This window comes from Miscanthus floridulus, chromosome 4 (assembly GCF_019320115.1).
Source record: "Miscanthus floridulus cultivar M001 chromosome 4, ASM1932011v1, whole genome shotgun sequence".
Lineage (NCBI taxonomy): Eukaryota > Viridiplantae > Streptophyta > Magnoliopsida > Poales > Poaceae > Miscanthus > Miscanthus floridulus.
The window spans coordinates 81,483,068-81,505,824 of record NC_089583.1 but is presented as its reverse complement, the minus strand read 5'-3'; the positions used below and the strand labels follow the sequence as shown (position 1 = coordinate 81,505,824).

The 22,757-nt window shown below is 44.2% G+C and overlaps 2 protein-coding genes and 1 pseudogene across 8 annotated transcripts; all 3 read right to left on the bottom strand.

Moving 5' to 3' along the window:
• Positions 1 to 301: 301 nt before the first annotated feature.
• Positions 302 to 8,407, bottom strand: LOC136549879 (uncharacterized). Of its 3 annotated transcripts, XR_010782083.1 has the most exons (11): positions 7,954 to 8,407; positions 7,612 to 7,815; positions 7,429 to 7,486; positions 7,189 to 7,251; positions 3,026 to 3,101; positions 2,360 to 2,475; positions 2,060 to 2,149; positions 1,851 to 1,982; positions 1,364 to 1,540; positions 1,068 to 1,130; positions 302 to 985 (listed from the first exon to the last, which is right to left on the bottom strand). XR_010782083.1 is itself a non-coding variant. In XM_066541306.1 (10 exons), exons 1-9 carry the CDS (start codon positions 8,271 to 8,273, stop codon positions 1,412 to 1,414), a joined length of 1,188 nt encoding a protein of 395 aa, XP_066397403.1. In that variant the 5' UTR covers positions 8,274 to 8,407; the 3' UTR covers positions 302 to 1,130; positions 1,364 to 1,411. The 3 variants fall into 3 exon arrangements, 2 of the variants coding, with proteins under 2 accessions (XP_066397403.1, XP_066397402.1); XM_066541306.1 differs by having other exon boundaries at positions 302 to 1,130; XM_066541305.1 differs by lacking the exon at positions 7,189 to 7,251 and having other exon boundaries at positions 302 to 1,130.
• Positions 8,408 to 8,701: 294 nt separating this feature from the next.
• Positions 8,702 to 22,510, bottom strand: LOC136549877 (uncharacterized). 5 transcript variants are annotated; one of them, XM_066541300.1, is made up of 12 exons: positions 21,637 to 22,510; positions 20,383 to 20,659; positions 19,891 to 20,076; positions 19,558 to 19,710; positions 18,729 to 19,151; positions 15,868 to 17,934; positions 12,530 to 12,702; positions 12,272 to 12,427; positions 10,947 to 11,181; positions 10,536 to 10,843; positions 9,280 to 10,083; positions 8,702 to 9,197 (listed from the first exon to the last, which is right to left on the bottom strand). In XM_066541300.1, exons 1-11 carry the CDS (start codon positions 22,374 to 22,376, stop codon positions 9,792 to 9,794), a joined length of 5,010 nt encoding a protein of 1,669 aa, XP_066397397.1. In that variant the 5' UTR covers positions 22,377 to 22,510; the 3' UTR covers positions 8,702 to 9,197; positions 9,280 to 9,791. The 5 variants fall into 5 exon arrangements, with proteins under 5 accessions (XP_066397397.1, XP_066397398.1, XP_066397401.1 ...); XM_066541301.1 differs by having other exon boundaries at positions 9,285 to 10,083; XM_066541304.1 differs by having other exon boundaries at positions 20,383 to 20,618; positions 21,637 to 21,776.
• On the bottom strand, positions 13,131 to 14,113 carry LOC136550657 (alkylbase DNA glycosidase-like protein mag2; annotated as a pseudogene).
• Positions 22,511 to 22,757: the final 247 nt, after the last annotated feature.

The following is a 22,757-nucleotide window of genomic DNA, read 5'->3' as shown; positions in this document are numbered from 1 at the left end:
CAAATAAAAACGAAACTGCTACAGTAGCCAAACCCAAACTTTTTTAGATCTAAACACGCCCTGATATTAAGGTGCTATGGATTTCGCAAAATGTAGTTAAGCCTTGTTTAGTTCCAAAAAGTGCTACAGTAGCCATCACATCGAATCTTGCGATACGTGCATAGAGCATTAAACGTGGACGAAAAAAAAAACTAATTGTACAGTTTGATTAAAAATCGTGAGACGAACATTTTAAGCCTAATTAGTCTATGATTAAACACTACGTAACTAAATTCCTAAATTTCACGCAACTAAACAACTATTCTATGAAGTGACCCCATAGCAAAAGAAAGCGCTGTATTCTGGCTGTCTGATTGGATCGGGGGTACCAATCAATCCCAGCATGTCCTGCACTGGCCTGATTTCTCTGCAGATTTGGTCGGTTTACAACTGACTAGACGGTGGTCCCATTTGCAGAGCTTACACATCTAATAACTGCAGTGATGCTGTAGAAAGAAAATCCCAAGCTGATTACAGTTGTTAACCTCGTGTAATTCCTGAAGCATACGGGGGGTTCTACTTGTACATTCTTGCAAGAACAGGAAGCGTCAGCGATATCAATCAGTTCCCAGGTCAGCAGCATCCAGGTCTTCTTGCAACAGACATGCACAATACAGAAACAACTGCCAGTAGAGCAATGAAATACCCCAAACCGTCCAAATGTATTTGAGCTATACGCCTATACCGCGGGATCACAATGTGGTAATAATATATACACATTTCCAGATTTCCTATCACACGCCTTTATTTTCGCCAGCCTGCAGAAACCTGGGCTTGTCTGCGTGCAGCAGGAGCAATTGGCCAACTTGGCTTTGCTGGCACCGTACATCAAACAGGATCATGCTTCTTGGACTTTGGGTTCGATGCTTTGTATAGCCTGCAACTACAATCCAAGTAGGCCCTAAACCCCCCAATCTTGATCAGATATTTGTAGTACGGCTAGGGCCTGTGGGTGAGCATGACCAACTCAGCACAGCCCAAATGCACTGCTCTTATGTACCATACAAAATAGTACATTGTATCCTTACATCTCGTTATAATTGTGGACTGCATCAGCAAAATGGGGAAGTTGGGAACTGATAATGGCATTCCTGATGTATGCGAATGCGTCAAAGTTAGTTGGATGTAAACAAAACTATAAAATTCATTGTACATAGAATTCTCCAAGATTTGACTTAGGTAAAGCAATTTCCAAAATACAACTGGATGAGTGATGCAATTGGTTTGTCCCAGATGTACTCATCAAGCAAATTAACAAAACTTTGGAATTTTGTAACTGTAAATTGGATCAACAATGATGAACTATTGCAATAGTAGTACATACCTTTGTAAGAACTCCGAACTTCAACAGATGTATTGAGTAACTCAAAATTTAGAGGGATGTAAACCAATCAGCAATAGTTCTTGAGAGGACTCTTGTTTCATTGAGAGCCAATGATTTCAATCCTTGTGCAATGGCATCTGCTGGAGTGTATTCTGAACCAACTTGCCATTTGACATCCTGTAACACAGCAAAGGTGAGTGCCTGACACGGCTGAAACATATGAATTAACAATTTTCTGAAATGGTAAACAAGGTAAGAGCACTAAATTCTCTGTAGTGTGAAGCAGTGATTTCGAGCATACTAAATGGTGGTGAAACCCTAAAATAACATCATCTTGCTTACTTACATTCTAGTGCTGTCAAGTAGAGACTAGAGACTATTATTGTGGTGAATGAAATAAGGTGATGCACTTGCACATATGTTTCAGAATTCCTTTAAGTACCCATTCTGTCAATACAATGCGTGAATGAAAAGTATGACACATCACCTGTATACATGGAGTTAGATGTGTTCCTGACAGTATGACCTTCTTTATTTGTCCACCGATTGAGTCAACGCGGGATCTCAGGACGTCTTCAACTATGTCTGTATCATCAATAGCATCTACGCTGAATTTGACCTACGAGACCAAAAAAAAAAAAACAGTAAACCAGAACAGCTAGAGGTTGGATCGGATAGATGCAAGTTCATCAGTACCAATAATGTATTGGGTACGCTGTAGGAATTCTTGCAGAATTCACGGTTTTCAGGTGGTGTTGGTTTGAATTCAGACACACCTTCTGTAACCTGCAAATAATATGGGAAACAGCTACCATCATGACACAGATGCACTGAAGCCTGAAGGTCACTATAAGTCTAGCAGAGGACATGGATGTACTGAAGACAGTTTTTTTTTTTTTTTGAGCCTGTACTGAAGACAGTTAAATGAAAAAAATAGACGTGCTACTTTCTAATCTAAAAGAAATTCCAATAGACAAGCATAATTTCATACAGTACCTGATTCATTACCGATGGTAACTGATCGACAAATTTGCTCAGGGATACCATAGCTTCTTGATCATACTCACGTAAAAAACCTCCAGCTAAATCAAACAGAGCCTTCCATGCATCTCCTAAAGTCATGACATCACATCTTTTTAAAACAGAACATGAAGCATGTCAAGCAAAAGTTCATACCCTTGTTTTGTTCTTTCATTTTACAAATTTCAGCAGACAACAGTGCACACTTTTACCATGTCAGAAAGTTATATATGTTATTGTGTGTGGCAGCAGCAACACGATATCATGAAGCACTGAACTCCAGAAGCTACAAACTATAATTAAGAGCAAACCGTCAACACTAGACGGGGTGATCAGGTTGCTTGCTCAATGGATCCATAATGGAAAGCTTGTGATAAAGCATAAGTTTGTTATGGCTCTTTCAGCCAAAACAAATTTATTGAATAGATAGATGCAGTGGTGGAGCTTCACGTTAAAGTTAGGAGGGGCCAAGAGGGGCCATTAGTGCTAATCCACATAGATTTTCAACATTTACTGCTCAATATTACTCTTAAGAAACAATCGAAATCAGGGGTGGCCATGGCCCCCTTTGGTCTCAATGATCCTCTGCCACTGGATAGATGACAGATAACATGAGCAGCTAAGTTGTAACCCAACAATCACCTGATGCATTTCTGGCCACCGAGTAAACAGGCGAGGCCTCCATCATAGGCATCAGTTGACTAAAAAGGGGCCCTATCTGCATAAAACAAACATACTATTAAGAGAGAATAACGTCCAAAGGCCAGTAGGAAAGAGCATAAGGCAGCGTTTCACATTTTAGACTGAAATCAGCTCCAAATGCAAATTGTTTGTTGGAAGCTTAGAAAAGAAGTATTGAGTAGCATCACATATGTTCCTCAGATACAACTAACACTTTCTTATTCCAACAAAGTGTTATGAAGGCCCATGATGCATTTTCTATGCTCATTTCTGAACCAAAGTAACTGATCCTGAATTTTCGCTCCCATTGACTTCACAATAGATTAGCTGACTGAACACATCATACATATAGCCAATTGCAATTTCAGCATTTTGTTTACCCTTTTTTTGGTTGATAGTGGCAACGCCCTCCATAGAAAACATTGGACAAACAAAACACATGACAGTAGTGGCTGCAGTACAATATCAGAGAACATCTACATTCTACATATGCACAGTATGCACAGTATGAAGCCAGGTTAGACACATGAGCATGGGTTGCCTAGCCAATCTAGAATATTATTTAGCATTCTACAATGTTAAGACAATCTGTTGTCCACAAGGCTCTGATCCGAACCAGGACAATTAGCCATCAACCATTCGGTGATACTGGATGTCAATATAAACAGGTTAGTATAGCTCAATTATGCAATGAATGCAAAACAACCACTCGGCTGTGTCCATTATCTGTTTTTTGCATCCTTGAAGGCATTTTCTTAAGAGTAAAATGCACGAACGGTCCTTAAACTTGTCTCGTGGTGTCACTCAGGTCCCCGAACTCTCAAAATGCATTTTCAGGTACCCGAATTTGTCTTATGGTGTCATCTAGGTCAAAAACTCTCAAAACTTCAGTTTTAGGTCCTTGAAATTGTGACAATGTGTCATCTAGGTCCAAACAAGCTCCAACCAACCCACATATTGGTCTCTAGCACTCCATCTACATGCTCTCCCTCTCTCTTCTACCTCCATCTCCATGCTCTCCCCCTCTTTTGCATTCTGATCTAGTGTGGCATCGCACCACAATCGCCAACTCATCATCCCTAACCCATGCCTTCATCATCGTCCACATCAAAAGCCATGACGTCATCAGTAGTGGTGACGACAAGGCCAAAAATTAGTGCTTTTTAGACGAAAGAGGTAGGCGAACGATTGCTTTGCCATCAAGTTCCTACCATGGTCAAGATTGAGGAGTAGATCGGGTCTATTTGGACCTAATTGACACACTCTGGGACCTAAAAATAGCATTTTGAAAGTGTGGGACCTAAATGACACACAAAGAAAAGTTAGAGGACCTAAGAATGCATTTTACTCTTGTATTTATTACAACTCAAAATCCAAATGTAGCGTGAATAGTTCCATGCAGTGGCTCATCTTGAGATGTCAAGTCCCTCTTATCAATTAGATGCTGGCCTCAGTATTGGTGCCACTTTACTCTGGGGTGATAGATGCCTGTGAGTGCAAGGAAAGGATATCGCGGTTCTAGCTCCTAACCTCATTGCTTGCATTTACAAATGAATCATCAATAGGCAACTGTGCAGGAAGCTATGCTTGACAACAAATTGATTCAGAATATTAGAGGTGCTTTATCACAGGTTGTCTTAAAAAAAAAAACTGACCTACAGGACAAGCATTGCTGCAGACTTTCAGCATTTGGATAATACACAGCAAAGTAAGCATACCGCATGGTATTCCTGAGCAGTATATACTTGGAAAACTTGGGTGCCAAGATGCTGCCTGTTCTTCATATGGCTCGCAGTACACAAATGCTTCTGGACACTGGACAGCAAATGGATTGGGCCGTAGGGGGCTACCACATCCAACTGCTTATCTACTTTGTGAACAGGAACGCTGCTAGACAGCACACAGATTGGCCTGTACGGGGGGTGTCACATCCAGCTGCTTGTCTACTCTGTGATCATGAGAACGAAATGATAACACACATCTTGGTCTTTTGCGTGTTTGCATGTCAGTTATGGTTCTATTATTTATCCCAGATGATTGGCTTACCAGGCATCTCACCTTGGGGTGATGAGACCGCTTTCAGTGATTGTTAGAAAAGGTCATTCCAGGAGATCAGACAAATAGTTGACGAATAGCTTTAACTCACTAGTGATTCTTGATTTCTTGGGGCAAGGCTGTTATGGAAACACTGGAACGATTGTGTGTTCAATGGAGGTACTCCAAGTATGCAAAAAATCTGCACAAGGCCATGGAGAAATTTCAGCTATCGAGAGATGCAGGGGTGCCTGGGCTCTTTTGGTGGTGTTAGGGTCTTAGTGAGCTCTGTTGTTGGGTTGACTACAATGTTACTGTGGCACGTCTGAAAACTTGAAGTTAGTGTTTGTGTGCTTATTTTCTTGTGCGGTTTGAATGAGTGCCATGTGTTTTTATTGGTTTGTTTTTGTTCGGACCTCTCTCTCTCTCTCTCTCTCTTCTTAATGCAATGATGTGATACCCTCCTACATGTTTGAGAGAAAAAGAAGGGCATCAAATTTTAGATACTCAACTGTCCACTACTCACACAAACACATTATATAGTTGTTACAACGCCCGCTTGAGTATGGTGGCTTGGGGATCCATAATCTTGAAAAACTTGGCTTTGGGCCCAAAAAACAGATCCCTCAAGACCTTGGGCTGGTTTTCAGGTTCAAATTCCTCAGTGCGCAGAAGCAATATTTCGCTTGGCGGTTGACTGTGTTGTTGGTAATGGGGAATCAATTTTATTCTGGAAGGACAGGTGGCTGAACGGCAGAACCATTAATGAACTAGCCCCAAATTTGATCAAAGCTATTCCCAAAAGGTCACTCAATAGAAGGACAGTAGCTGAGGCTCTAAATAATCGGAGATGGGTGGCAGATATCAAAGGGGCACGTACTGTCCAAGTCTTGGAAGATTATCTCAATATTTGGGATCTAGTGGAGGGCTTGACCTTGCAGCAGGATGTACCTGATCAGTTTAGATGGGAATTAACTCAGTCAGGTACATACACCAGCAAATCAGCGTATGCTGCTTTCTTTGTTGGGACCATCAAATTTGCACCAGGGAAAAAGATTTGGAAGAGTTGGGCTCCACTCCGGTGCAAGTTCTTCATTTGGTTGGCTATCAACAATCGATGTTGGACGGCAGACCGACTTGCTAAAAGTGGCTTGCTCCACTCGGAGGCTTGTCCTTTTTGTGATCAGGAGGAAGAAACCATACAGCACATCCTTGTGGGCTGTGTCTTCACCAGGCAGATTTGGTTTTCAATTCTCCAAGCCCTACATCTACCTGCTCTAGTGCCCTCAACGTCAGACACCAAATTCTCTAGCTGGTGGAGGAAAGGTCTTCGGCTTATTCCAAAAGATTTGCAAAAGGGGTTCAACTCTTTAGTTATTCTGGTAGCTTGGGAAACCTGGAAACACAGGAACTCTTGTATTTTCGAGCACGCTAGGCCTAGCATTCCAGATCTGCTCCAAGTGATAGCTGATGAATGCAGTTTTTGGGGGTTGGCTGGAGCTTCTAAACTCCAAGAGCTCCTTGCCTGGTCGCTATCCTTGGCCGCTTAGGTTGTGTCTAGGTTGATCAGGGTTTTAGTTGTTGCCTCTTTTATTTTTTTCTGTAAGAGTTTGGTTCCTGTTGGCGGTGTGTGTGTGTGTGTGTGGGTGGGGGGGGGGGGGGGGAGTTTTTTGTACTTGGGCCGGTTCCTGCCGGCCTTCTGTTTCTTTCTTCTTCTTAATGAAATGACACGCAGCTCTCCTGCGTTGTTCGAGCAAAAAAATATATTGTTGAAAACCCCACACTGACACTCAGTTAGCCTACAGTCAACACCCTCTTTCCTTGCTTTTCAGGTATTACTAACTAGCAAGAAGAATTGAACCAGCAACTTGTATCCCTACAAACTAATTTTAGGTCCAGATTTTCTCCTAGTCAAAGTTAATTAGAAAGTTCAATATTAATTCCTCTACTGATCCATACATAAGTTTACTCCTTTCTATGCTTGCTAGTCAGCATCTGCAATTTGCTACTCTTATGCAGGGAAACATTAAGTCGTGAAACAGAAAAAGGCACAACCATTAACCATAAGGTAATGAAGCCCAGACTAATACCTGTTCAAAGTAAGGCACAGCCTCCGAAGCCGGCCTATTGTTGAATGAGACAATGGCGTTGGCCTAAAATGAGGATAACCCAACAGAGAAATAAGACCAAAACCACTTGGTGGTCAGAAGTATATCAGATTATATGCAATTTTAAGGAACACAAAGCTTTTCTTTTACTAGTTCTACTGAATTATTAAATCAAACTGAAACTTTGCAGACAGATTTCTCATCAACGAAACATCAGCGGACCTTTGGTATCTTTTCAGAGAAGTAGCTTCCCACCAGCAGCTGAAGCAGTGCCCCGTTGCTGCAGACCATCACAACAGCACAATTAAATGAGCAGAATACAAGACATCAACAAAACAGAGCTCGAGGCTTCCTCCGTGTCAAATCATCGAACAAGTGGCGTGCGACATTCCTCGCCGAAATCACCTGTGGCCGACAGAGTAGAGTGGGAGCTCCGCGATGTCCCGGGCGCTGAGGCCGGCCTCCGGGAGCCCCGATGCGAGGAGCGCGTCGTAGCAGGCATGGAACCTCTGGAAGACCTCTCGCGCGGCGGCCTCGTGGTTGAAGGTGACGTTGTACGGCACGCACACGACCAGAAAGCCCTCCCGCGCCAGGAGCTCCAGCAGGTAGCTGCGAGCAACCAACCGCGCGATGAGCCAAGCGCACCAGTGCGAGTCCAACCGAATGTCAATGAACACGTTTTTGCGTTCAAGTGTGACCGACCGCGGAACGGATGGAATCCTTGAACCCACGCGCTAACGAACTTACCCGTAGGTGACCTCGGGGACGGCGCCGATGAAGGCGCCGCCGAGGAACTTGATGACCGCCAGAGGGCGTCGGCCGTGCGGGGACGGGAAGATGAGGCAGGAGTGCTCCCGCAGGTACGGTTTCCTCATCGGTGGCGCCGTCCTGGGACTGGGGGGCCCGAGCACGGCCAGCGAGCCGTCGGGGCTGAGCGACGCGCGGCAGGGGAAGAAGCCTCTCGATGGTATGGCCCGGTGGGCGTGACGGCCACGGGTAGGATGGGGGCGGGGGTTCGCGGCGGGAGAGGCGGCCGGTGCGGAGCAGAAGAGGTGAGCCGCAGCCATGGATGGAAGGGAGCAGGTGAAGCACGGTGAGCCGGTGAGGTGAGGCGGGCAGGCGCAGCTGAAAGCCTGAAACGAACAGTCGAAGACGAGCTGACGATTTGGCCACGAGGGCCGCGGCGTGGCCGGGCGTTTCTGCCGTGGACGAGGGAAGCCTGTTTCTGCGCCGTGGGCCTGTGACCGTCCCGAGGCTGTGAGCCACAGTTTTGGCCACGCATTGACGCCACTGCCGGCTTGCGGAAAAATCGATGTCACTGAGACTTTGAAGAGCAGCTCTCAAATCCAAACCAAGCAATTATTACTTTGTATAATTCCAGCAAAAACTTGAAGGAATTAGCTGTACAGTTCATGTAAAGTTTTATTGAAATTCCCACGTTAACTGGAAGCGACATCTCCTCATTCATATTTCTTGCCAATATTACAGAATTTACAGTTGCCCAGACGAATAGATCTAAGATGCGCATTATGAAGTACGAAAAGAGGTTATACAGGATTATGCTGACACGGAAGACATGACTTTCAGAATGAGAACCTAGCCAAAAGCATTGCAGGTTTAATGCCTGGCGATTTTCCTTGTAAACCTCAGTAAATTCGGCTGTACAGTCATACAATTGGACTAAAATTACAGCTATATACAGTAACAATGATAGAACCGGGGGAGGGACGAGACATCACCTGATCAGCTAGCACTGTCCTTGTACTGGAACTACTTTATATACACAGTATATGTTGGCAAAATTTGCTACCTCAAAATTTGGGTGTGCTTGTGTTCAAAGACTCATGAACAAAAGCACGGTATGTGGTCGAAGTCAATCAGTATGAAGAAATCATAGACCAAAGTCAGGTGCAAACTCTTATCATCTACTAGCTCCTCTCCATAGGCATATCCAACAACTTAGGTCATTTTGTTCTCCCCAAGTCCCCCACCTGCATTCATTGTAACAGTGAAAGCAGTTAGAAATTTATAGGATGGCAAAAATGAAACTTCAACTGTGTCTGAAGAACAGACCTTACAGCGTAGGGATAGGGAAGAAACCATTCCCATTTGGATAATCCAGCATAGAGTAGTATACACACTTGCCAAGCATAAATGGCCTGGATACTCCAGTTACAGATCCAAAAGCCATTCCATTCAGCAGACCCCTCAGTCTGATGAGCAAGGAGCTAACCGAGGACAGACTCTTTGCAGCCAGCAAGTTGCAGTGCATCAGAATATTCAGTAGCATTTTAACATGGTACATAGGAAAAACTCTTCATCACGCGAATATGTGCATGGTGATTCATCCTTGTTGGAAGCTCACTCCAGGCGTACCCAGTGCAGAGAGCTCCTGCTCTGTGCGGGTTTGGGGAAGGGTGTTAGTGGCAAACCTTACCCTAGCATGTGCAATGCGAGGAGACTGCGACTCGAACCCGGGACCTTCCGGTCACAGGCGGTAAGACTCTACCGCTTGCACCAGGCCCGCCCTTCCAGAAGCTCACTCCAGCATTAGTGTTTTACTCTTCTGACCTGACTGACCCTCATCACACAGATGTATCCTTCTGAACAGGCTTTTGAGGGAAGAAAAAGATAGCAAGCAAGGAGCAGATACTTAAGCCGATAACACCATCAAAAGGATGCAGATGGTAAGTGCCAATCATCCAAAACGGAGTTTCGGGTTTCGGTGTTAAAACACCACTGCTTTGTATTAAATAACTGGCAGTCATGATTCCAGAACGCAGGCCAATGGGTGCAGCAAGCTTTCCTTTTGTCCTCTGCTTAAGCCCAAAAAGCACCAGAGAAAGTAGCAAGAAACCTGGTACCGAGGGTAGTGACCTGCCATCCAATTGTATCGATGTCACTATTTTGCAAATGGTTTGCAAAAGTGAAACATGCTTGAATACAAAAAAAAAACATGGATAAAATCGTATATAGGCATCACAAACTGAATATTTCATATCTTTCGAAGCTTTTGAAAAAGGGCAACTAGTTAGTTCATTGATGTGACATATCATGCTTGGTTTTATAGTACCATGAGGTATGCACAGAAAAAATAAAGTTCACCGCACCCAACATCCCCCTTTTTGGATCCCCACTGCAATAAATATATCTCCCAAGTCTAGTGATGGTTACCTTGCCATTACATGTACATATCAATAAGGCTTTGCTTGGCTGCACTCTAATCCTTATCCACCCCAATCCACATGTATTGAGGTGGATTGAAGTGCAGCCAAACAAACCCTAAAAACGCTGAGAAAACAGGTGATGGTGGGCAAGAATTGACGTACCGATGAATTAGAGAAAACACAAGTCCAGATATCATAATGGCATTGTAGTAACCAAGATCAACAGCAATTTCCTCTGGAAGCCATGATCTGAAAACCATTTCTTCCACAACAGCAATGCTAGTTGCTGTGGCAAGCCCTCGAAGAGCTAGCAAAAACACATTACTAGAAGACTTGATAAGATCAAGGGGTCTAGCTAAAGATGAAGAGAACCCTGTCCGAAAAGTTGCAAAACCGAGTAGAATGCCTATTGAGTGCACCAACCCTACAACTGTTACACCTCCAGCCAAACCTTGAAAAAATTCCCACAGCTGCAATAAAACATTAATTATTACATACTATATACATAAACCAGCACTCTTCAGTTCTCTGAGAAATACCAAGTAAGGTTCTTTTGAGATTATAAGTTTATACCCTAGACGCAGACCAAATATTCATCCCGTATTGCTCAACTGGATCCTCATAGCCACGTATCCTTTTGCCCCACAGCATGACAAGTATCATTATAGAAACATACAATCCAACAATGCAAGCATAACCAATAATCCCAGTTGAAGCACTTATTGTCCAACTTTGAACAAGTGTTGGCAGTAGAGGAATCACAACAGGGGACCATAGGATGAGAACCATTAAAGAAAAGCCCATAATCCTATAATGCAAAGAAGGAACATTTTAAGGACAGCCTAAGAACAGAAAGCAAACAACAGAAGGTATAACATGTCTACAATGGTGAAATTTCAACTGACTAATCCATGGAAGGGCCAAACTTGTACACATGAACCATGGCTCAAGTAACAACAACAACTACTACAGTACCACTCAATAATGAACCACTGAGTGATACCGTCCCAAATGCTTCATATAGCTTAAAAAGATGTAAGGCCCTAACTGCTTATCCAGAACAGTGAAAGTAATGGTCCTGAAGCCACTTTCTTTAGAAAAGAAACTATGGGGGTTCAAAAATGTGCCAGCTTTTCACTGACCCAAAAAGAAAGGGTAGTCTCTCTCAGTACTCGCTAAAAATGAAGAAAAAAGAACGACAACATCTTGGAGCTACTACAGAAAAAAACCGAAAAAATCAAATCAAAATTCAAGCTAGTATCTGAAACACAAGAGTAGGGGCACCACATCTGGCATTTTGAGAGGACTACTGAAGCATCTTTATAATTTTGGCTTGGTTAAGTTGCTAGATGTTAAAGAGGAACAGCACGGTCTGTAGTCGGTCATCTCTAGTTATGCCACTGATGGACAGGAAAAATGAAACTGAAGCAACAAAAAGAGTCGATATGCTTTTGGTAGAAATACTATTTTTCAAGAAAATAAAGAGACAATAAAAATTAAAATAGAAAAAAAGTAAATACAATAATTCTTTTTTAATGAGAACAAATGAAATGTAACTACATCTATTTGAAAGAGATGAGGATTGAATCTCTCCATCTATTAAAAGGAGGAATAGGGTTCAAAACATCAGTCATCCCAGTCAGACTTCCCAAGGGGAACACCCAAAAACACTGATTATGGGCCATCAGCCCATCACCTTCACACATAAACATCTCAAACCTGAACTCAACACAAATAGAACACAAATAATCAAAAGTATAAAAAATAAACACAGTAAATCAAAATATATGAGAAATTTCATGAATTACTAACATAAACCATCTGATGAAGACATACCAATTAAGTTCTTGTTTTCTATTCAATTGCTGTTCTCTTGCGCATAAGAACATAAGACTAACCTCTGAAATAAGGGCTGTTCGCTGATACGTAAGAATGATATAAGCCTATCAGTTAAGCTCATAGCACCACGAATTCCGCCCCAGAGTAGAGCAATTTTTCCAACGAACCTCAAAATTCCACCCTTTTGTCCGAGTTCAGCTAGAACTGCAACAAGCCTGCTTGCAGAAAGTCAAAACATAATAAATATATTCACAGGAAAAACGAAAAAAGAAAAGGAGTAGTGACAAAGGAACAAAACAATAGTAACATTAACAGACCTTTCATGATCAACCTCACCATCACCCTTTGTGGGAACTACCGGCCCTGCAACAGACATGGCTTTCTCAGCAAAACTGCTCATCAAACTGTTCTGGCTCTTTTCCTGTGCAGTTTCCTCATGTTTGGCACTTTCGATCTCAACAAAATCCTCACAATTTTCATCCTTATTTTTCTGAAATATGAAAGTTGAATGTTTTATGAAAGAATGGCCTGATAAGAAGAAATAAAGGCAAATTTTGTATGGAATACCAAACAAACGTGGTATTGGCTAGTTCCCACCACAAATGCTGAAATTTGCCCGGTACCATTATCAAATCGTAGTCACTTGCGTAGGACACCACAACGATTATTTTGTTCATTTCAGGTCTGTGGAGAGAGAGGTGGGGGATATGACCTTTTTGCCCTTGTATTCATCCTCTTCCTCCCAGCATTGTGAAGGTAACCCTCTTTTTCCCTCTTTTCACATGCCACTGCAGCTTGACTTGTCCCCTCCCACGCCACCGCCATTCCAACTATCCGTTTCAGCCACACCCACCCCCCTCCCATCCCAAACCCCCGACTAAATTGAGGACCACCACAAGCACCTGCACCCCCATTTGCTCACCTCTCCTCACCCTCCAGCTCAATGTTGTGCTGCTGCCACATGTACCAAGCACCGACCGAGTAGTAGGGGGCACCACTATTCGCACAACTTATCCATCTATGACAGGCGAGGCATGTCTTTGTGGGCACCACTACTCGCACTACTTAACCAAGCCCTTGCATACATCGAGGTCAAAGGATGGGAGCACATAATGGTGTGCAAGGGAGAAGATCATGAACATGTGGATGCTCCAGGTGCCGATGCCTTTGACATTGGTGAGCATGGTGGCAACGGAGTGGTCGTCCATGTTGACAATGGCAGCCGCAGAGATGATCCTAGAGGCATAGTTGCAGTCAAGGTCATCGAGGTAGGATGCCTTGCACGGGGATACCCACCCGATCTGGCGGAGCCAGTACAGGGTAAGCGAGAGGACAGCATCGGGAGCCATGCTACCACGCCGCGGGGAGCACGAGAAACCGGGAGTAGACGGAGGCAGCGGCCATGAAGGTGGGCTGATGGTACAGGATGCATCGGATGAGGGAGTGCAACAGGTGGTGCGGGCAATGGAATACCAGGGGCTGATGGGTGTTGATGATGGTGGCAAGGGCAAGGTCCGCGACACGCAGGTGGCGGATTTGCCGTGACCACATGGCCCTCCATGAATAGGGGTTGGCCCAGGATCAGGAGAGGATGAAGAACTGACATGTGGACCCTGAGGGCAAAAAGGACATTTCCAAACTTTCTCTCTCCTGAAACCTGAGAAATGAATAAAATAATCGCTCTGGTGTCCTGTTAGAGTATTTATTCCCTCTATCATTTATTGTATATCGGCTGCCTCTTGGGTTTCTACTCAGTGTGCTGCCTAGGGACTCCCGGCGTGTTGCCTGGGACTTCCCCCCTCTTAACTCTCTAGCTTAGCCTCTCTCTATATATATGTAATACTCCTGTAATCTAATCAAGTAATCTAAGCCCTTTGGCATTCCTCTATCATGGTATCAGACTAATCACGTCTTGGGCCTCTCCACCTCCAGCCCACCCCTCTGCTTCCGCCCACCTCTCTCTGCTTCGGCTGCCGCGCCCCACCTTGACGGCTGCAGCGCCCATGGCCTCCGGCGGCTCAACCTCCGGTGCCCCGGCAGCGTCCATCGCGACGAAGCCCTCGCCGCCGCCAAGTCGCTGGAAGAGGAGGCCGCCTCCTTGCACCTCACCAACTCCGAGCGCAGTCAGCAACTCCAGGAGGAGCCTGATCTTCTCAAATCAGCCGCCGCTGCCCAGGAACGCGTTCGTGCCGCCGCTGCTGCTCTTGACCAAGAGCGCGCGCAGGCTGACATCCTGGAACAGCAGGCCGCTGCTCTTCGTGAGCGTCTTCGCCCGGAACCCCTCCGGGATGACAACACCGTGGACGGCGACGACGACCGCTCCGAAGCTGCGGCCATTGCTCATCTGCACAGCCAGGCTGCTACTGTCCAGAACATCAAAAATTTGATCCCCATCGTTCTTGATCTGCAGTCTTCCAACTACTCCAAGTGGCGCGGCTACATCCTTCTCACCCTCGGCCGATTCGCTCTGAAGGACCATGTCCTCAGTGACGATTCCCGCTTCGCCGACCCGACATGGTCGCGCATGGACTGTGTGGTATGTTGCCGGCATGTTGCCTGGGACTTCCCCCCCTCTTAACTCTATAGCTTAGCCTCTCTATATATATGTAATACTCCTGTAATCTAATCATCAAGTAATCTAAGCCCTTTGGCATTCCTCTATCATGTCCTATGGCAAATGGCTGGATGTGACGTCGCCAATATCACGTTTGTTCTATAGTAAAATTTGCTTAATAAAAAATGTATCACTCCTCTAATGCAGTATATCAAGGAAAAGAGCTATGTATGTCTTATAAGAATGAGAACCACTACTTGAAACTTCACTAAACTTTCAGTTTGACAAGAAAAAAATAGGTTGAGACCATCATCCGTGTTTTGTGTGCTAAAGGAATCAAATACTGAAAAGCAAATCATGAAACATGTTTTATTAATCTCATCCAGCTAACCTTAAACATGACGAGAGGAATTTGGGAAACAAATATAGCATATGAGATATTGAGATGTGTTACGGTGCTTGGCAGGAGCCGGTGGTTCCTCATGACATATATTTTGTCAGCCGTTGATCTTAAAACACACTAATTAATTGTAACTAAGGGTATTATAGTAAGTGCGCTTAATCCGCGTGGATGCACAAAACAGACGAAGGCGCCGGAGCACTCATCCGCTACAGACATCCCCCCAGCACTCCTCCCCGTCGCCAAACTGCCACCGCTCCCACTTTCAGCCCACGGCCTGTCGCCGGCCGCTTGCACCTCCTCTTGTTCTTTGTGCCTCACGCTATTTGCTGTTTGCTATTCATCAGAATTGAGTCATGTAGGATTACCCTTTGCGTTTGCATGGTTTCAGAGCTCCTGACCTTGCTTATGTCTTTATTGTTACTCTACGTGTGAATAGATATGAATCTGAAATGATCACTCTAGCCTTTCCCTATTTTTCCTATTTAGTTCCGGGCCACAAAATTTAAGTACCGGTCCACAACTTAAGTTCCTTCTACTAGGTACCTCTCATCTATTAACCCTTAGATCAGGATCAACGGGCGGCTATTATAATTCCCAAGCATAGTAAAATTTCTCTAGCAATATTATATAGACTATAGAGTAACAGGTACAAAGGAAATCATAGACAGAAAATGAACTTGGGATATTAGTTTACTTACTTGATTATGTGCTACCAAAGCAGAAGCACCTAGGGCAGCCGTCACAGCCCCCACTATCATATCTTGACCCTGTGACTTTGTCATCTGCTGGTTGTCCCCACTGGTTTTTTCAATATTATTGTCGTTTGTATTTGCTTTTCCACTATCCTGAACATTCTCTTTGCTGCTATCCTGAACAATAACTTCCTCACCCAAAATATCTGACTTCATAGTCGCTTTCGTATGGTCACCATGCTTAGACACACCAAAATGGAAGCAATTTCTCAAACATGCCAAAGTTACACCAACTATGACACCGACAGGAAGAATGTTCCTCAGATGCTGAGATTTCTGAACTGCAGTTGATACAGCTTCAACAACATTTGTTCCATGTATTGAACCAAACTTGACAGTTGTTGGACTTCTTTGCCCACGTGTCACTGAATAAAACTCACAGTCAAGGACAACAGTTTTAGAAACTTCTGCAGCAATCTGTTCTACATCATTTGCAAGACTTCTTTCAAGTTGCTTAGTATCTGTTATCCCTATTTTGCGCCCAACTTCCATTTTAAGGGCACTTGATAGTTCATCCCTAACAAAGCATGTAAGTGCCTCTCTCAAATCATTACCAGGTATTGACCTGGTTGCTACTGTATTATTCCATTTATTTGACTTGTATGTAAAGTCTGGAATTTTTCTTGGTATAAAGTAGGGTGGCTGAACAGCTTTGTCCATCTTAGATGAATCTTGTGAGGATTCAGAAATGTCATTTTGCGCATTGTACATCTGGTCTGCAATTTTCCATTTACCCTCTTGTGGATCAAGAAAAAGATCAGTTGCCGAATTAGACTCCTGTATTTTGAGTTGCAATTGTGTGTAAAGAAATTCATGAAGGTACATTGCATACTGCGCCTTCAAGTAAGAGTTGACAGCTATATCTAATAAATAGTCAGGCAAGCCATTGACCTGCTTGATACCATCAGCATCCACACGATCACCAACTTTGTTTCCTTGGTAATATCTCATTTTTTCCCTACCAGATGAAACAATGCTTAAATTGGGATTTCCCTCACCAAAAGCACAATCATCTTTGGACATGATTGCATCACTTTTTCCAGGACTGCTACCTTCTGGTTGTTTAGATGATTGGTTTATTTCTTCTCCACTTGACGCTTTCTCTGTATTCTCCTTTACATGAGATTCTGTCTCATCCACAGAAGTGCCATCATCATTTCCATCAGAATTTTCAGCATTCTCAGAATCCTGTTGTTTCTGAAACTGATCAATCATATTTTCAAGAACTCCAAATACACTATTGACAGCCATTTGAGTCGAGTCATCAAACCCAGTTAATGCATCTAATGCCTGGGTCACAGTAATGGGCGAAGGTTTCGATCCTTCTGCTTTAGAGACTTGCGTGCTTTGATCATTCACATTATGAGCAGCCTTATCTTCACCTGTGTGAATTGTGTCACCTTCCTTTTCTGTTGCGTTAGATTGTAGATTCTGGTCTGTTGTAGCATCTGCTGATTGCTCCCCTTCTTTAGAAGCCCCATTAGAGTTGGCCACTGACTGATCATCAGAAACTTGCATTGGAGTTGTTCCATTGTCCTGTTGGGTTATATGCTGCCCTTCACTATTATCATTGGTTCCATAGTTAGCTTTATCTGATTTATAAGGTTGTTCACTTCCAATTTCTGTCGCAGTTCCAACAGGTTCAGAAGTTTGAGAAGGCTTTCCTTCTGATGATTCGATGCTTTCTCCAGGTTTATCATCATTTTTCATATTAATGTCTTTCCAATCCCCCTCAGAAGCTGTTGCAGAAATCCTGTTCTGATCAGCCATCTTAGCATCCTTAAGCCCACTTTCATGACCAGAATCTTTGAGCTTTTCCTGGGCCAATGCCTTGGTGGTGGTTGATCTTACATTGTTCCAGCCAAGTCGATTCAATGCATCTAAACTGAGAGTCTCTCGTTTGGAATTTAAAATTTCAGTTACAGAAGCTGTAAGTTTTCCTCGCACATCTTCAGGAACAGCTTCTTCTAGAGCTTTCGCAAGAGTCTCCCCTTGCTCCACAGCTACCAGAACCTTATAACAAGAAACAAAAAAGTAACTTGTAAGCAGCTTGATATACATGTTCTATAGTACCCAAAGTTCCTGACTTCAGCACACCTAAAGTTTCCAATGTTCAGATTTCTAGCACACCTAACTTTTTCCATCCACTGCGGTAATCCATGACGAAAAGTCGAAAATACCCACAAGGCTAGTCCTAACAAGGCATTGCTTGTTACCGACGCCTCAGTCCCATGCCCAATTGAACAGTACACACAACTGAACAGTACACATACTGCGAGACCTTGTAGCCATCGTCACCGACCAACCAATCAGACACCTGCCTGTGGACCACAGGGCCTGCTGGATGACAGGGAGGGAAGGAGGGCAAGGGAGGCGGTGCAACTTCCTCTGCAGGCCACACTACCTGCTGGGCGCCTGGGCAGGCAGTGCCACCCCAGCAGAAGGCCACCAGGGATCCCGTGAAAGAGAAAGCAAGCTGCTTGGTGACCTACAGGAGGCATGGGCCTGGCACGGAAGAGCTGCTCAGTCACCTTTGTCTCATTGTCTGTCAGCAGACATGAGCAGAATGAGAAATAGGAAAAATAGCAGTAGCAGAAAAGGATCGTGGACATTCTGGTACTGCTCATTGTGAATTAAAAAAAGAAAAATTGTGAAAACGGTACTAGTGGTTGACAAAGTGCTAAAAGAAATTAACGTTTGAACTTTGGTACTATTGAAGTGTGCCGAAACCATTCGCTGCTAGTTTGCTTAAGTCAGGACCTTTGGTGCTGTAGAACCAATTTTGCCAATTTAATATGCCTGCATACCTTCTTCTTCTGATCATCATTGAGAGTACCAGGCATTGTAGCATCTAGCATATTCATCACGAGACTTGCTGATTGTAGTACCTGACCTTTCTCAACATCTTCAGAACTCTCTTCTAACTCTTCTTCCAGATCTTTGTCTACAGTTCCAATGTCACCATTATTTTCCAGCTGCCCATCTTCTTTGTTTTGAGCATCAGAGTACTTTTTTGCAGAATCAACTAGCAGTCCATTTATTCCATGAGGAACATTATTATACAAAATAAGTTCAGAATGCTGACGAAAACTATTTCCTTTTCGAGGTTTCCTCTCATTCACTTGAGGTTCAACAAATGCTAGACCTTTGGACGGGTTAATTGTGATGTCCACATCTTTGATAAGTGGATGCCGACCCTTTAGAAGAGCAAACTCGACCGCTGATAACCACTGCATATAATAAATGCAAATAACAAGTAATAATTTTGAATTTAGTACACTAGCTTAAAATACACATAATGGAAGAAGCACATACATGCGAGATCGATAAAATATTAAATCCATGGGACACTGCAAGTGACAATGTTGAGTATTTTTGTTTCCAGTGGTCATGCATGCTATAACATCTAACAGAGCAAAAAAAAAATGAGGTCGTAGGTGTACATCAATCTTCTGTATGCTACTGGTTCTTGAACAAATCATCTATTTTTAGAAGGAATACTTCTACAAATCAGTTACTGGTGTTTCTGTGAAGAAATCTTGTTAAGAAAATGAAAATATACATGTCTAATGCTTGAAGTGGTATAAGAATGCTTCCAGCAGGGTCCTAGAGAAAATAAATAGAAAAATATTTTACCTCTAAGGCAAGATTCTGGCACCATAACACAGCGTATCTCTGAAACGTGAAGATAGTGGAGTGTACACCAGAACAAAGGAGAAGGCTTGTGAAAGGATTTTCTGATATTGAACTGCGGGGCACTGCAAGAAGCGGCACAGTCCCATCATCACTCTGCAGTACAGCATATATTCAAATTAGATAATAGAAAGATGCTGTTCACAATGCATGCAATAAATTTCAGAATGACGTTAACGCTCATTAACTTTTGATATCCAGACAATGGAATTACTACAATATGCAAATAACAAGTTAGCTAAGCTCTAGTATTGCTTATATTGTTGAAAACTATACCTGTATAAAAAGTAGAGGTATTTTCACATGGGCAACTGACAGCCTTGTGCTAATTTCAGCATAGAAATCATGAAGAGTATCGAACCCATGTGAAACCATGGATATAGCTCCATCGAAGTCCCTCAAACAACTGGCTGACAAAGCCTTTTGAACATTGAAATTTTTAGCTTTACCTTGAAAGAGTTCCTGAAAGAATACATCATCAGTTGTTTGGTACTGCACTTACAGGGAAAAGGCTAAAAATACTTGTGACAATGCCATGAATTATAGAGATCACAAGAGCAACTGGTTGGTAGAGTAGCTCAACTTATACAGATCCTAAGCTTCAGTGAGGCACTACCACACTAGTACAGCTACTTCCTACAATGACCTATTGCTAGTTCTGTGGACTGATATATGCACATGCCGACATGTGACATTGTCAGCATATGAACACATGACATACATAGCAGAGGGGTTACATTTTTTCTTGGAGAGCAGTGGGGATCAAACCTTATTAGCACGCAGAATATCAACCAAGCCAGTTGTGAGCTTTTCATCAAGAGCTATATGATGAGGAAATGATCTCGTTGCTTCTTCTAGATCAAAAGGGTTGTCAATACAAACAGCAGCAGTAAGAGGAGTAGACTCTCCAACTTCCACGAGGTACTTTGTAAGCATATTTGCCCCATAGCCCCATCCAACACCCATTAGTGTTGTCCAAGGTCTCTTGCTGTTTATAAACTGTACTGCTGTGCAGATATCATCACTGTCAGCTGCTGTAAATAACCTACATAAGCAGGTAGTTTAGAAGCCCTACAATTTCGAACAGATATCCATCACTGCCACACCTCAAAACTTATGTACAAACATCAAAAGGTACACAAATGCAACGAAGTACTACATAGGTTCCAAATTAGAGGTCACTTTAGTTTTTTCCTAAGTCAAACTTATCTTTGACCAAGTTTATAGAAAGATGCATCAACATCTACAACATCAAGCTTGTTTCATCCTCCATGAAATATGTTTGGTAGTTGGTATTGCATTTATCTGAACTTGTAGATGTTAATATATTTTCTAAAATTTTGTCAAAATTAGAAAAGTTTGACTTAAGAAAAAGCTAAATTGACCTATAATTTGGAACGGAGTAAATAATATGATGGGTGCATTAATGCAACAGTTTTGGAGTGCATGACTGACAATAATGGATCCATGGTGTTCCCATGTTGTAAGAATTTTCAGTGTCAGAAACATGCAAAATGATTAGTAATGGGTCAGTAGAATAACAATAAGCTAACACTTGTGGTTGATGACATTATCTGAACTAGTCATGGACTCATGGTACTCCATTGGCATCAATCTGTACAGTGGACTTTTCCAATTACTTTTTTTGTTGCATTAAAGCAATCACGGTTGAACAAGCAATATTTCGTCTGAACTTTATTTAAGACGTCTTCATAATGGACAGAAGTTATAATAGCATATATGTGGCATAGTTAGTTTAAAGTTTTAAACTGAACATATATATTAGTAACGCCTGGCATTGAGGGCGAACAATCACAATTTAGGTAATGCAAATCAAGCAATGAACACATATTGAGATGTTAAAGTGAATTCCTATACAACAAGCAGTGAGCACCTAAAAGTGACTGCAAGTTTCTAGTTCTGGTAAGTAAGGAGCTCCTTGTGATAGATAAAATTTACTCTTAACGCCCTCAAATTAAGTGGGCAACAAATAAGCATCCCAAATGAGTAGAAGACTTTCACCTTGGGGTAGTGACTGGGGAGCCGCCGCACCCTCTGGGGTTCATTACAATAGGAAAGTATCCATTCTTCAGCGCATCCAACACGAACACCTTGATGCTGCTCTCCATGCTCCCCTCGTGCGTGCCAGGCACTATAAGCACCGTGGAATCCAGCCCATGCTCTTTGTCCAAGTCCAAATTATCAGGCCAATCGAGTGCGATCACCCCACCGTCCTCCAGGGCGATGCAAATCCTCTGGTACGACATATCGCAGGCACCGTCCCCGCCGCGCACCACGGGGACGCAGCCCCTGCTCAGGTTCACGTAGTGCCGCTCCTCGGTGAGCAGGCGCTCGTTGACGCCGCCGTCCTCGAAGGACACGGACGGGCAACGCAGCAGCACGCAGCGGTTGAATGGCGTCGGGCTGGTGAAGAGAACCCACTCGCCCGCGACATCCCCGCACACGTCGTAGTCCTCGGGTTCCTGGGACGGCGGCGGGAGGCTGGTCTGGGACGAGGAGGAGGACCAGGAGGACAAGTAGGCCGCGACCGCGGCGGGGCCTACGAGCGCGAGGGACGAGGGGAGGCTGGCGAGGAGGTCCGAGAGAGAGGCGCGGGGGACGGCGAGGCGGTACGGGCGGTGGTGGTGGCGCCGCCTCCGCTGGCGCCTCCGGAGGACGAGGAGGAACGGGGTGGGGGGGGCGGGCGCGGCGCCCCGGCGAGGGAGATGCGACGGAGGAGGGGGGCGGGAGGCGAGTTGCATCAGCGGCGGCTGTGGCGAGACGCCACGGGGACAAGCCTTGGGAGTGGGAACGCGGGCGGCGACGAGGGAAGCCGGTAGCGGTGGTGTGGTGGAGGAAGACGCGGAGGGGATCGAGGAATGGGAAAAAAAAAGGGGCAAACGCGACGTCGACGGGGACGAACGAAGGCTCGCGGCTTTTCGAGAGTTAGGCCGTTAGGCTGACCGCACCGCGCCTACGCCGAGCCAACCGGCAAAGCAGCATGGCCCACCGTCAGCACTTCTTTTACAGGTTAGGAACGGGCAGCTGCCGCCGGAAGGCCTGTATACGGCCCCCCAAATCATGCCGCAGCCCGTCGCTGCTGCGGATATAGGCGTGGGGCCCGCCCCGAAAGCGGATACCGG